Below are 13243 nucleotides of genomic sequence, written 5' to 3'. Positions count from 1 at the left end.
TTTAAGAAAAGCTGGCAAAAAACAAGCCAAGCTAAGGCTGGGAATTCATAAGAAAGAATTAGACTCCATGGGATTGACTTGGGAGCTGGGTGGTGGGCCCCCCAAGAGTGAAGAGAAACAACAACAACAAACAGCAAATTCAGTAGACCACCTTTCCTAATGGAATTTGCTGGCTAATAGGAGAAGCAATGGACACACATGTATAGAATATATCAGAGGCCCATGAATGCTGTGAAGAAAAGGAAGAAAATAACAAGAGTTTGTAGGGCACATGTTTACTCTGCTGACTATCCGATGCATCGGACAGTGAAGCTGTCCAAGTGGAAGTCTGCATACATCCATCATACACACATACATGGGGAGGGGGGAGAGGGAGAGAGGGAGGGAGAGAGGGAGGGAGGGAGGGCAGTAAGGCAGCCATAGATCCTGGAAAACTGTGAGCAATGGGGAGAGCGCAGGGCAGGGCAGGGCAGGGCAGGCAGGTCCACAAGAGTTCAGCAGGTTTTGGAAAGGGTTCTGGCTAGACTCTAAATGAGGTGAGAAACTGAGAAGAAATAACTGACTTCATAAAAGGACCACTGAATTGAAAGTGGGAAGAGTCAGGATGAGGGGAAGGATAGGAAGCCCACCGGAAGATCCTGCAGTAATCAAATCGAGCGTGAGCATGACTGGCTAAGTGGGTGAGCAGTGGTGGTGAGCAGCGAGGGAGGCTCAGGACAGGGTGAGGTGAGGCAACAGAGCTTGCTATGGTGGTGTACTCAGAAGCAAGCCCGTCACTAGGACGTGGAAGCAGAAGGACCAGTTCAGTGTCGTCTTTGACTACTGTAGTGGTTTAAATGAGAGCTCTCATATACTCTGGTATTTCAATACTTGGCTCACAGTTGTTTGGGGAGGTTTCATAGGTACGGTCTTGCTGAAGGAAGTAAGTTCACTAGGGTGGGCTTTGAGAGCGTAAAACCTCACCCTACTTCCAGTTTGTTCTGTCTGCTTTGTGCTAGTGGGCGAAGATGGGAACCTCAGCTTTCTGAACCTGCTGCCAGGACTGTGGCTTGCTGCTATGCCTCCCCACCATGATGGATGCTTATTTCTCTGAAACTAAAGCCCATATAAACTCTTCCTTCTATAAGTTGTTTGGGTCATGGTGTTTTAATACAGTAACAGAAAAGTAACACACATGCATTATAGCTACAAAACAAGTTCATGGCTAGCCTGAGCTATATGAGACCTTGCCATACCAAACAAACAAAACACACATTCCCACACCCCCAATACAAATAAACACCTAGGGGCAGAAACCCGGCTCAGTGGTTAAAAGAGCTTGCTACTCAGCCAAAAAGACGAGGCTGAAACAAGGCAGATGCAGTATTCCACGGCCTCTAACGCAGTGCCACAGAGAGGAGAGTCAGGATCTCTGGATCTTAGGGGCTGATGGCCTAGCTGAAAAATTCTAGTTCCAGATTCAAGGAGAGATCCTACCTTAAAGGTACAATGAAAAGAGCAATAAAGGAGGAAACCTAACCCCATCCTGTTTTCTGTACACATGTATGCACAAGCACAAGACCCATGCACACATGTACATATACCACACACACATAAAAACAATTTTTTAAAAAAAGAAGAAAACTATTAGTGGACGAGACCTACTCACTGTTGTACAGACCACAGATGAGGTCCAAATATTCAAGTCATAATTTACTTATAAATTCAAATGCAATATAAACCTCTTAAGAGATTCCTAGAACTATGAAGGACACTCACAATAACTAAGTTTTATAAATCAGGAGTACAATTTATAAGCCAGGAAAAATGTTTCCTATTAAAAATGTATTAACACTTGATTAAGCAGCTGGACTAAAAGCCTCCAAAGGCGACTGACTAAGTAAAAAAGCTGAGCGGTACTCCTGCCAGGTCAGGGAGAGCATGTTGGGGACGGAAGGACTGAGTGGGGAAGTTCAGAATACCTTTATTTCTAGTCTGGGCCTTGAAACTCGCTAGCGAGGGCACCCTTGGCAGGTACCACCTTTTGGAGCAATTCTAAGACTGTACCAAATGACACGGCACTGCCAGGCATGGTGCGAATGCCTTTATTGCCAGCATGCAGAGGGCAGAGTCAGGCAGATCTCTGAGTTTAAGATCAGCTTGTTCTACAAAGTAAGTAGGACTACACAGTGAAAGCCTGTCTCAAAGAAACAAACGTACAAAAAAAGGAAGGGAGGGGGGGCTATATAAGGGAGAAACTGTCTCAAAAAAAGAAAAAAAAGAGACCAGGTAGTGGTGGCACAAGCCTTTGATCTCAGCTTTTGGGAAACAGAGGCCAGAGGATCTGGTTCACAGCCAGCCTGGTCTACCGAGTGAGTTCATGGACAGCCAGGGCTACCCTATCTGGGGTGGTAGTGCTTCCTACTCTTGAAGAGGACCTGGGTTCAGCTCCCAGCACCCACATATGGAGGCTCACAACTGCCTGTAACTCCAGTTCCAGGGGATCAGATGCCCTCTGTGGGTACCTGCACCCATGTAGTATACAAAAATTCACACAGCCTCACCCATATACACATAACTAAAAATAATAAATCTTAAATAAAATAAAAACGAACATAAAATATATAGCCAGTAATGAATTCAGAATATGGAAGATTTGGTGTTGGTTACATCTACTGTAACTCATTCCATCCCATGACAAGCTTGTAATTGTTTAGCTAATCTAAATCTAAAACTGTTTATGTATGTGGCTGTTTTGCTTGCATATATGTTTGTGCAACATGTGTGAGCAGTGGTGCTCTTGGAGGCCAAAAGAGGGCATTGGATCCCCTGGAACTGGAGTTGTAAGCCTCCATGTGGGCACTGGAAACTGAACCTGGGTTCTATTTGACACAAGCAAAAGTCACCTATAAGGAGGAAACTTCAGGGCTGGAGAGATGGCTCAGTGGTTAAGAGCACTGGCTGTTCTTCCAGAGGTTCTGAGTTCAATTCCCAGCAACCACATGGTGGCTCACAACCAGGTGAGATCTGGTGCCCTCTTCTGGCCTGCAGGGACACATGCAGGCAGAACACTGCATACATTATAAATAAACAAATCTTTAAAAAAAAAAAAAAAAAAAGAGGAAACTTCAATCAAGGAAATGCCTCCATTAGCATGGCTTATAAGGCATGTGTCTGTGTGGCATTCTCTTGCTGACTAATGGCGGGCAGGGGAACCTCGATCAACCAACTATGATCCTGGAAAGGTAACTGAACTGGAACCCAGAGACAAGCCAGTAAGCTCATTCCTCTATGGCTCTGCTTCCGACCTGCTTGAGTTCCTCAACAATGGACTGTGATCAAGATGTTGAAGACAAACCTGTTCCTTCCCAAACTGCTTTGGTCATGGTGTTTATCATAGCAACAGAAAGCAAACTAATACAACACACGAATGCTAATCTTACTTGTCCAGTGTCTCTGTGCCAACCATGGTGCTACAGGCACAGTAAGAACAGACGACCAGGAAAGCATCTGTTCTATACAGTGGAATTTACATGTGGTTCTGAAACACTAGTCTCCCCAAGCTCAACCCTCAAGAAAGATCTTTAGAACCAACAGAAGCTATACATATCTACTGGTAATCATATGTATTGAAATCATCATTTTTGGCTTTGGGAAAGACAGGCATTAATGGCATTAAAATATGATAAAAAGAGATATAGTTCTGTGATAAAGCTTATGGGTTTGTTTTTCTTGTTTTGATTTTTCAAGACAGGGTTTCTCTGTGTAAGTAATTCTAGCTGTCCCGGAACTGGCTTTCTAGACCAGGGTGGCCTCAAACTCACAGAGATCCACCTGCCTCTGCCTCTCAAGTGCTGGTAGCATGTGTCACCACGGCTGGGCTAAAGCTTATGGTTTTAAGCCCTAGATTTCAATCCCCAGTTCAAAAACAGACAACAACAAACAAACAAACAAAACCAAGAAATTGTGCTGGTGGCACAGCCTTTAATCCTAGTACTCAGACAGAGGCAGACAGAGGCAGGGGGATTTCTTGAGTTTGAGGCCAGCCTGGTCTACAGAGCTAGTTTCAGGCAGCCAGGGCTACACAAGAAACACTGTCTTGAAAACCAAAAACCAAAACAAAACCAAAACAAAAATCTAAGAAAATGGTATAAAATATCTAGCACATTAAAAAAAAAAAAACCCAAATACTTGGGATAAACAAAATGTCAGTAGACACATAAGTCTCCCTCTTGCTCTCAGATTACTATTCAGCATTTAAAAAGAAAGGAAATTCCACTACATACCATAATGTAGATGACTTTAACAACATTATAAGAAGTAAAATATTCTAAGTCAGGGACAAATGGACAAACACTGTACAATCTCATTACATTTGGTACCTAAACTAGTCCAATTCAGAGACAGAAAATAGTTCGGTGGATGTAAGGAGCTGAGAAAGAAAGGAGGCAGTTAAGGTTTATTTAATGTATGAACAGCTTCAGTTTAGGAACATTTATTTCTGGAGGAACAGACAATAGTGAGGGGTATAGAATTATGTTGAATGTACTTAGTATCATTGTGCTGGCTAGTTTTATGTCAACTTGACAAAGCTCGAGTCATCTGAGAGGAAGGAAGCTCAATCACAAATGCCTCCATAAGACTGGACTGCAGGCAAGCCTGTAGAGCATTTTCCTAATTAGTGATCAATGTAGGAGAGCCCAGCCCATTCTGAGTGGCACCACCCTGGGCTAGTGTTCCAGGTGCTATAAGAAAGGACGGCTGAGCTGGGCAGTGGTGGCGCACGCCTTTAATCCCACTACCAGGGAGGCAAAGGCAGGAGGATCTTTGTGAGTTTGAGGCTAGCCTGGTCTACAGAGTGAGATCCAGGAAAGGTGCAAAGCTACACAGAGAAACCCTGTGGTAAAAAAAAAAAAAAAGGAAGGCTGGAGAAAGGAACAAAAAGAAAGCAGGCTAGTGAGCCATGATGAATAAGCCAGTAAGCAGCAGGCTTCTGTGGCCTCTGCATCAGCTCCTACTTCCAGGTTCCGGTCCTGTCTTCCTTCAATGACAGACTATAATGTGAAAGTGTAAGCTTAATTTCCTCCTCAACTTATTTTTGGTCATGGTGTTTATCACAGCAATAGAAACCCTGACTAAGATAATTATTCAACTGTATACTTGAAAATGGTCAAATGCTGGGCTAGATGTGGCTGTGTTGGTGAGTGCTTACTCAGCTTCAGGAAGCCCTGGGTTCCAAACCCAGAATCACATTTAAGAATAAAAAAGAAAAAGAAAAACAGCTGGGTATGGCGGCACACTTATAACCCCAGTACCTGGGAGAAAAAGAAAAACAACTGGGTATGGCGGCACACATCTACAATCCCAGTACCTGGGAGGTGGAAGGAAGTTCAAGGTCATCAGAATAGAAAGAGACAGAGATCCAAGTCCTAAATTCCATGTGATACATATATTACCACAATGAAAAACTGAGAGTTGTTGTATATTATCAACTAGTAATGCTAAAAGTGGAGCCAGAGAGTGCTCAGAGGTCAGGTGCTAGTCATGCAAACCTGATCATTTGAGTTCAAGTCCTGCAAGTTGTTCTCTGACCTCTACACATGTGCCATCACATATACATAATAAATCAATGTAATAAAAAACAGCAATGTTGAGCTGGAGAGATGGCTCAGCAGTTAAGAGCACTGGCTGCTCTTCCAAAAGCCCTGGGTTCAGTTCCCAGCACCCACATGGCAGCTCACAACAGCCTGTAACTGTTCCAGGGGATCTGACACCCTCACAAAGACAAACAAGCAGGCAAAACACCAATGCATATAAAGTAAAAATAAATTAAAAAAAAAAAAACCAGCAATGCTAATAATCAAACACTACAGCCCACATAACTGACAAGGAGAGGTCAGCATTTCACACTCTGATGATACCAGTTTACAACATCTGAATATTAAATAAAATCTAAAGGACTATCCAAATGGGCACTGTGGCTGCACACTGCTTTTAACAAGAAAAACGAAAACACATACTCTCTTACTTTGAAAACAATATAAATGTGCTTACCTCCACTTGCATATTCCATGATTAAGTAGAGTGTTTTTTCTGTTTCAATGACCTCAAACAACTTCACTGGAGGGAGAAGACAGATGAGAAAAAGAACAAATGTCTGTATGTACACAACATGCACCTATAAGCTAAAAAATACCCAACTTTCTCCTGCTAAAGGTTTTAGAGAGCTGGCTCGTAAATGCATTGTAGGAATTAAAAAATATCCTGTATTACATAATTTCGTAAAAACAAAGAAACCATAAAAATAAAGACTATTTCTGGGTGTTGAGAATGAGCTCAGCAGTCTGGCCACATGGCTGCTTTCTTACTTCCTCTCTTCCTGTCCATGATGGTGTCTGTGTAAGTGGGGCTGTCCTCCGGCAGCTCAACCCCATTCTTCACTTTTCTTACCTATTGCCCTCCTGGCAAGAGCAAGCCCTGTCATCTGGTACTATGATTTTAAGAAGAAGGTTCCACCGGAGATTTCTGTAACTTGGGGAACTTGCTGCAACTATCAAAGAACTAGGCCCCTTTGTTAATATTCTGAAAGTAAAACTAGGAATAATTAGAAGGGGTTACATGGCAATCAATTTTTTTTTCTTTTGTAGTACTGAGAATTGAATCTAGCGTCTCACAAATGCTAGTCAACCATTATCCCCAAACTTTTTAATACTTGTTTTGAGATAAGATCTAAACTGCAAGGCTTGCCTTGAACTCCTTCTGTAGCTAAGCAGTGGAGTCAGTGGTTTTTTCCTGCCTCATCCTCCCTAGAGGCATGTGATACAAGCAGCAAAAATCACTTTTTTGTTCTTTCCTCTGGAGCTGAGGTCTGAGCACAGAGTCTTGGGCTTGCTAGGAAAATCTTCTATCACCAAGCAAATTCCCAACCCCAGAGCTTCTTTTAAAGAATGATTTTCAGAGGCTAGCCTGGACTACATAGTGAGTTCTAGGACAACCAGAGCTATATAGTGAGACCTTATCTCTAAAAACCAAAACTGAGACAAAACAAAACAAACAAAAAAGAATGATTTTCAGGGGGATGGGGATCAATGAAATTTTGCTATGATGACTCCTTTCTTTAGATAGAAATTCCTATTTCTCCTAATTTATAAAGCTACAACACATCAATTAAAAACAAACATATTTTTAAAGGAATATGAAGTAAATCTCTGAAGCTATTAAGTCACTGTTGTACAGATCTACTTAATTTTGTTATTTCCTTTCATTTTTTCTAAAAAAAAAAAAAAAAAAAAAAAGCTAGTCCTTTATAGTTAAAGAATTTTTTTTTGGATGACTTAGTAAGATACTAGAGCAAACAAAATACCTGACAAAGTAGTGAGTGTTAAATGAGCTAGGAGAGTCTAAGACCATTATTCATTCTCTGTGTTCATACTGTTAAGAAAACCACCTTGAGAAAGTAAAGGCAGTACTGGTAAAAAAGCAACAAAAAAATAAAAGTACTTTAATATGCAAAAGCAGATATTTGGCTCTTTTGAGAAAATTATCTTAATGTTATATGAGTTTAAAAAATTTAAATCTAGCTGGGTAGCGGCAGCACACACCTTTAACCCCAGCACTTGGGAGACAGAGACAGGCAGATCTCGAGATCAGAGATCGAGGCCAGCCTGGGATACAGAGTAAGTTCTACGTCAGCTAGGGCTACACAGAGAAACCCTGTCTCAAAAAACCAAAAACAAGAAAAAACAAACAAAAACAACCAAAACAAAACAAAATTGAATCTCTTACATTTAGTAAGTAGAGCACTGTGATTAATGAGTTTACTCTACACTGGCCTAGCACAGAGGCCTTGCGCTTTGATCCCACCGACAGGAGTGATCAAGCATTTAGTGATGAAATTCTGAGCAGCAGTGATAAAGTCAATTTTTGGTGAAAAATTGGAATCTAAAATCCAGAATTTAATGATTACTCTCAAAGGGTTAAAATGAAAAATGAAGAAAGGGTTTCTTTCCATTATTATACTTCTTATGGTTTTTCTTTTTCTCCAAATATATATTCATGGATTCTAATACGTATATTTTTCCATGAATAGCTCTTCAGAATAATAGCTTAGAAGCATTTTTCTGTATAGTAGTGCATAAAACAATGGTTTTTATTTATTTATTTTTTGTAATTTTTTAATTTTATGTGCATTGGTGTTTTCCCTGCATGTATGTCTGTGTGAGGGCATCAGACCCCATGGGACTGGAATTACAAACAGTTGTGAGCTGCCATTCGGGTGCTGGGAATTGAACCAGGGTCTTTTGTAAGAGCAAGTGCTCTTAACTGCTAAGCCATCTCTCCAGCCCCAATAATATTTTAAATAACAATGACTATTTAATAAAATAGTGTGTAAGCTATTTGCTTAGTATATACTCAAATTAAAAAATTCTGTGTGTTGGTGGGTGGTGGTGGAACACGCCTTTAATGGTAGCACTTGGGAGGCAGAGGCAGATGGATCTCTGTGAGTTCCAGGTCAGCTAAATCTACATAGTGAGTTCCAGGACAGCCAGAACTGTTCAACAAAGAAACTCTGTCTCGAAAAACCAAAAAAATTAAAGCATTGACACTATTTAAAAGTTCTATTATGATACACAGAATCAGAAGTTTTCACTGGTGTGCACATGTGTGTTTCATCTTAGTCCGACAATTATGAGGGCAGGAAACGGTCCTTCCCTCATCTTTAACACCTGTCACAGTTAAGCACACAGAGGACAAATAGTTCCTATATAAATTACATTAGATAGTATGTATCCCATCTTTTATATACTACTTTGTATAAATATTTTCTTAGGAACACAGACACAGCAAAAGTTTATCTTTGAAAATATTACCAACTAATGAAATACAATTACATTTCCTAATACACTAAAAAAAATTAATCAGCCAAATTATACATATTCCTATGGCATAAACGCTTAAGTCAAAATGCCTAATAGCTGTACTCTCAAAGAACTAGTAGTACAAGTAATAACTTGTACATGTTTTATTAAAAATAGACCTTGGCTAGGGAAAAGGGGTGGAACGTCCTAGCACTTCAGGAATACACTTTTAGCTTTATGACATATTTTCAAGATTCCAAAGTATTTAAGAAAATGAAAAGTACCTATGTTTGGATGATTTAAAATCTTCATTATTCTTACTTCTCTGAAGAGCTAAAAAACAAAGAAAAAGACAAGCCCCTACATTATTAAATGTTATATTCTGCTTACAATATAAATTTAAGTTTTTCTTAGATAACTGCTTCATTATTTATATTTATTACCCTATCCTACGAATAAAATAATACAGAATTCTGAATAGCCCTGAATAGGTTTATAACCTGTTACCACACAGTATCGCAAATGCTCACATTAATGGAAACGGCAGCAGTCTGGAGAGGAACAAGTACCACACTCTGAATTTAATTTGGCATCTTAAAAATAGTTTGTGATTAATCTTGGTCTGATTCATTATCTGCACACCTGAGAGCCAATAAAAACCTGTGCAGTCCCAATGAACTAAATCAGGGGCACATGAGATCTGGTGATCCCAAATGATTCTCCAGTAAGATTCCGAATGACACCAATTTGGAAGTCCTCACTGGAGAGGATGAGTGGCTGATAGCATAGCGGGAGCAACACAGGCTTCCTGAACCACACCTTACACATGCAGCTACACTTGCTGTATTCCTTGCTTTACCAATGTGATAGCAACAAAGTCAAAGCGAGCAGAAGCTGGAGAAAATGTTTGACCATCAGGTTCTGCCATCTTCGGTGTGTGTGAAGCTGGTCCTGAATGAGAGGCAGTCCAGAGAAACAGATCTTCTCTCTTCAGACTCCAACAGCACTCAGACACCCCGTGAACCAGGACGGGCCCTCTGCACAACTGGCTCACACAGGACGTGCAGATGTCCAGAGAACTGGTAAGTGCGTAGCAGAAACACAGGCAGGCAAATAAAGACAATTCTTTTCAAAATGATTTATTTTGAGTATGATTACTCTGCCTGCATGTAAGTCCACTAGGTACATGCGGTGCTGCGGAGGCCAGAGAGGGCACTAGATCCCCAATAACTATAGTTACAGATAACTGGGAGCTAGGAACCAAACCTGGGTCTCTGAAAGGAAAGCCAGTGCTCTTGACTACTGAGTCATCTCCAGTCTTCCCATTTTTCTTTAGCTCCTCGCCCAGAGAAGGTCCCACTATGTAGCTGGCTTGCAGGAAACTTGCTAAGCAGATTGGAGTGGCTACCTGCCTCTGCTTCCCAAATACTAGGATTAAAAGCCAAGCACCATTACACCCTTTGTTAAGCCTGGCTTTTGCTTTTGCTGTCTTCAATGAAGAAGAATTGTGGTGAATTAGGGGTAACTGCCCAAGCATTAACTAGATTAGCACTTCACAGATGGATGTGTTGTTGTTGTTGGCCTCAGCACTAGAGAGCCAGCCCCCAGTCCTCTGTTGGAGCAAAGGCAAGGAAGTCAGGTGTAACGTGAAAGGCTTTTTTTTAAAACAGGAATCTAAAACAGGGTTCCTCGGGTACCACTAGCAGCAATGTGCTGGGTCAGCAACACATTACTTCTTGCAGCACTAGAGACTGAACGCAGGACCTTGCAGACAGGAGGCAAGTGTTCTACCACCAGGGTTCATCACCAACCCACTATCTCACTTTTATTGTAAGGCAGTGTCTAACGTCCAAGCCAGCCTAGAATACATTCTGTAGACTAGGTTTCCTCAAAATCATGGTGATCTTCCTGCCTCAGTTTCCCAAGTGCTGGGATTACAGACACAGACTACCATGTCTGGTGACTTCTTTTCAAAGCTGGATTTTCTTCTGGAGCTACTGTGGCACTTGAGAGTTCCGCAGCAGTGGCGGTCTTTTTGCTATCTTGAGGAATCTTAGTTGTGGGCTATTCAAGAAGCTGCCTATTTTACAGGCAGAGAACCAGTTAGTGCTCTTCAGTGCTCTTTGCCAATGGGCTACTTGGGGGCACTGCTGCTTTGGCTTCTTTACATCAGCAGTTTTCAGGGGGCTGGGGGTTGCTCCATGGTTAAGAGCACTTGTTACTATTGCTGAGGGCCAGGATTCGATTCTCAGCATCCACGAGGCAGTTCACTACTGTCTGTACCTCCAGTCCCAGGGGATCTAGCGCCCTCTTCTGACCTCAGTGAGAATCAGGCATGAATACTGTGCACAAACATGCAGGCAGGCAAAACTGTCATACACACAAAATACTGTTAAAGAAAAACAAAACAGTAGTTTCCAGCACTCTGTACATTGGATTCATTTGTGGATTCTTTTTTAAAGACCGTGCTTCTTCTTCCCCAGATGGGTACTTGCCCCCCTAGAGGTCCTGGTTGAAAGGGTTGGGACAATAACAGTGACGGTGCATTAGAATGAGAATGGCCTGGGACAGACACTCTTCTACAAGGCAGCCTGTTTTACAATTTTTAATTAGCTTACTCATTTGTTTGTTTGCTTGTTTGTTTGTTTGTTTATTTATTTTAGGTTTTTCAAGACAGAGTTTCTCTGTGTAGCCTTGGCTGTCAAGGAACTTGCTAAATAGTCCAGGATGGCCCTGAACTCAGAGATCTGCCGCCTCTGCCTCCTAACGCTGAGTGTTGGGATTAAAGGCATGTGCTACCAGTGCTCGGCCTATTCATTTTATTTTATGTGTGTTTTACCATCTCTCTAGCCATAACACAGCCTTTTTTAAAGAAAACCCCTTGCCCATGCGTTCTCTAGGTCCTGCTGATCGCTTCCTTCCCTCTGTAGAACTCCTAGGAGAGTCTCCGCATAGCCCCGGACTCCTCCCTAACAGCTCAACACAGACCACTTACAAAATCTTGGTCATAGAATAGTTGTTCATCCTTTTTCCCCCCTTTCTTTTTCTTTCCTTTGTTATTATCTTCTTCCTTGCTTCTTCTGTACTGATTTGGAGCAGGCTGGCAACCCAGGCCCTTGTCTGTTGCAGTTTTGTGTCTGCAGTAAGACTATGCAATGAATCTGGCAAACTGATGCAAACAGAGTGCTCTGACACAATTCTTAGTTATGCCTGCTCAAAATACTACAAATAAAATCTGTGGTTTTCTACTTTTAGGTTTTAAAGAAGTAGTAGATAATAGGAATAGAAGAAAAGTTACTGCTTCTTTATAGGAAACTCATTTTTTCTTCTCTGTGTAGCCCTGGCTGTCCTCAAAATCACAGAGATCTGCCTGCCTCTGCCTCCCAAGTGTTGGGATTACAGGCGTGCGCCACCAATGCCTTGGAGGAAATTAAAATTCATTGACAGATTTCTTTTAACAGAACGTAATACAGCTTGTTCTTTAGAATAGGTTGAAAATTGGACTATGACAAGGTAGTTGAATTTTTTCCATTTATTTAGTATGGGTATGTGTCATAGCACACACAGGGAAGGCAGAGAAAGCTTGAGGAAGTTGGTTCTTTCCTTCCATCAAGCAGGTTCCCAGGATTAAACCTGAGTCCTCAATCTTGGCTGAGCCATCTTCTTGGCCCAGAGGCAGTTTTTTTTTTTTTCTTTTTTCTTTTTTCCTTTTATTTTATTTTACAATACCATTCAGTTCTACATATCAGCCACGGGTTCCCTTGTCCTCCCCCCTCCCACCCCCTCCCCTCCCCCCCAGCCCACTCCCCAATCCCACCTCCTCCAGGGCAAAGCCTCCCCTGAGGACTGAGATCAACCTGGTAGACTCAGTCCAGGCAGGTCCAGTCCCTTCCTCCCAGACTGAGCCAAGTATCCCTGCATAAGCTCCAGGTTTCAAACGGCCAACTCATGCAATGAGCACAGGACCCGGTCCCACTGCCTAGTTGCCTCCCAAACTGATCAAGCCAATCAACTGTCAGAGGCAGTTTTAATTGTGCCAATGGTTCATTAAGTCACATTCACTACTTGGCTAATCCTACTTCTGTTTAGTTCTCTCAAGAAGTTAGCCTAGGGATGGAGGGATGGCTCAGAGGTTAAGAGCACTGACTGTTCTTCCAGGGGGTCCTGAGTTCAATTCCCAGCACCCACATGGTGGCTCACAACCATCTGTAATGAGATCTGGTGCCCTCTTCTGACCTGCAGGACAGAACACTGTATGCAAAATAAATAAATAAATCTTAAAAAGTGGTACTTGAGAAGCTAGGACAAAAAGAATGCCAAAGCTGTGGGTTCCAGGCCAAACTGGGCGATTACAGCAAGACTGCCTTAAAAAAAAAAAAAACAAACAAAAAGCCGGGCGGTGGTGG

General features: G+C 41.9%; 1 protein-coding gene across 33 annotated transcripts in view; it reads right to left on the bottom strand.

Moving 5' to 3' along the window:
* Mark3 (microtubule affinity regulating kinase 3) overlaps positions 1 to 13243 on the bottom strand; it is a 92949-nt gene that overhangs the window by 37227 nt on the left and 42479 nt on the right. For all 33 annotated transcript variants that reach the window (XM_076551455.1, XM_076551435.1, XM_076551434.1 and 30 more), the window contains 2 exons: positions 9122 to 9170; positions 6034 to 6099 (listed from right to left, as the gene is read on the bottom strand). In XM_076551455.1, the coding sequence (XP_076407570.1) occupies positions 6034 to 6099; positions 9122 to 9170 (115 nt within the window). The remainder of the gene's footprint in view (positions 1 to 6033; positions 6100 to 9121; positions 9171 to 13243) is intronic.

Source organism: Peromyscus maniculatus, chromosome 14 (assembly GCF_049852395.1).
Source record: "Peromyscus maniculatus bairdii isolate BWxNUB_F1_BW_parent chromosome 14, HU_Pman_BW_mat_3.1, whole genome shotgun sequence".
NCBI lineage: Eukaryota > Metazoa > Chordata > Mammalia > Rodentia > Cricetidae > Peromyscus > Peromyscus maniculatus.
This window is presented reverse-complemented; position numbering and strand designations above follow the sequence as displayed.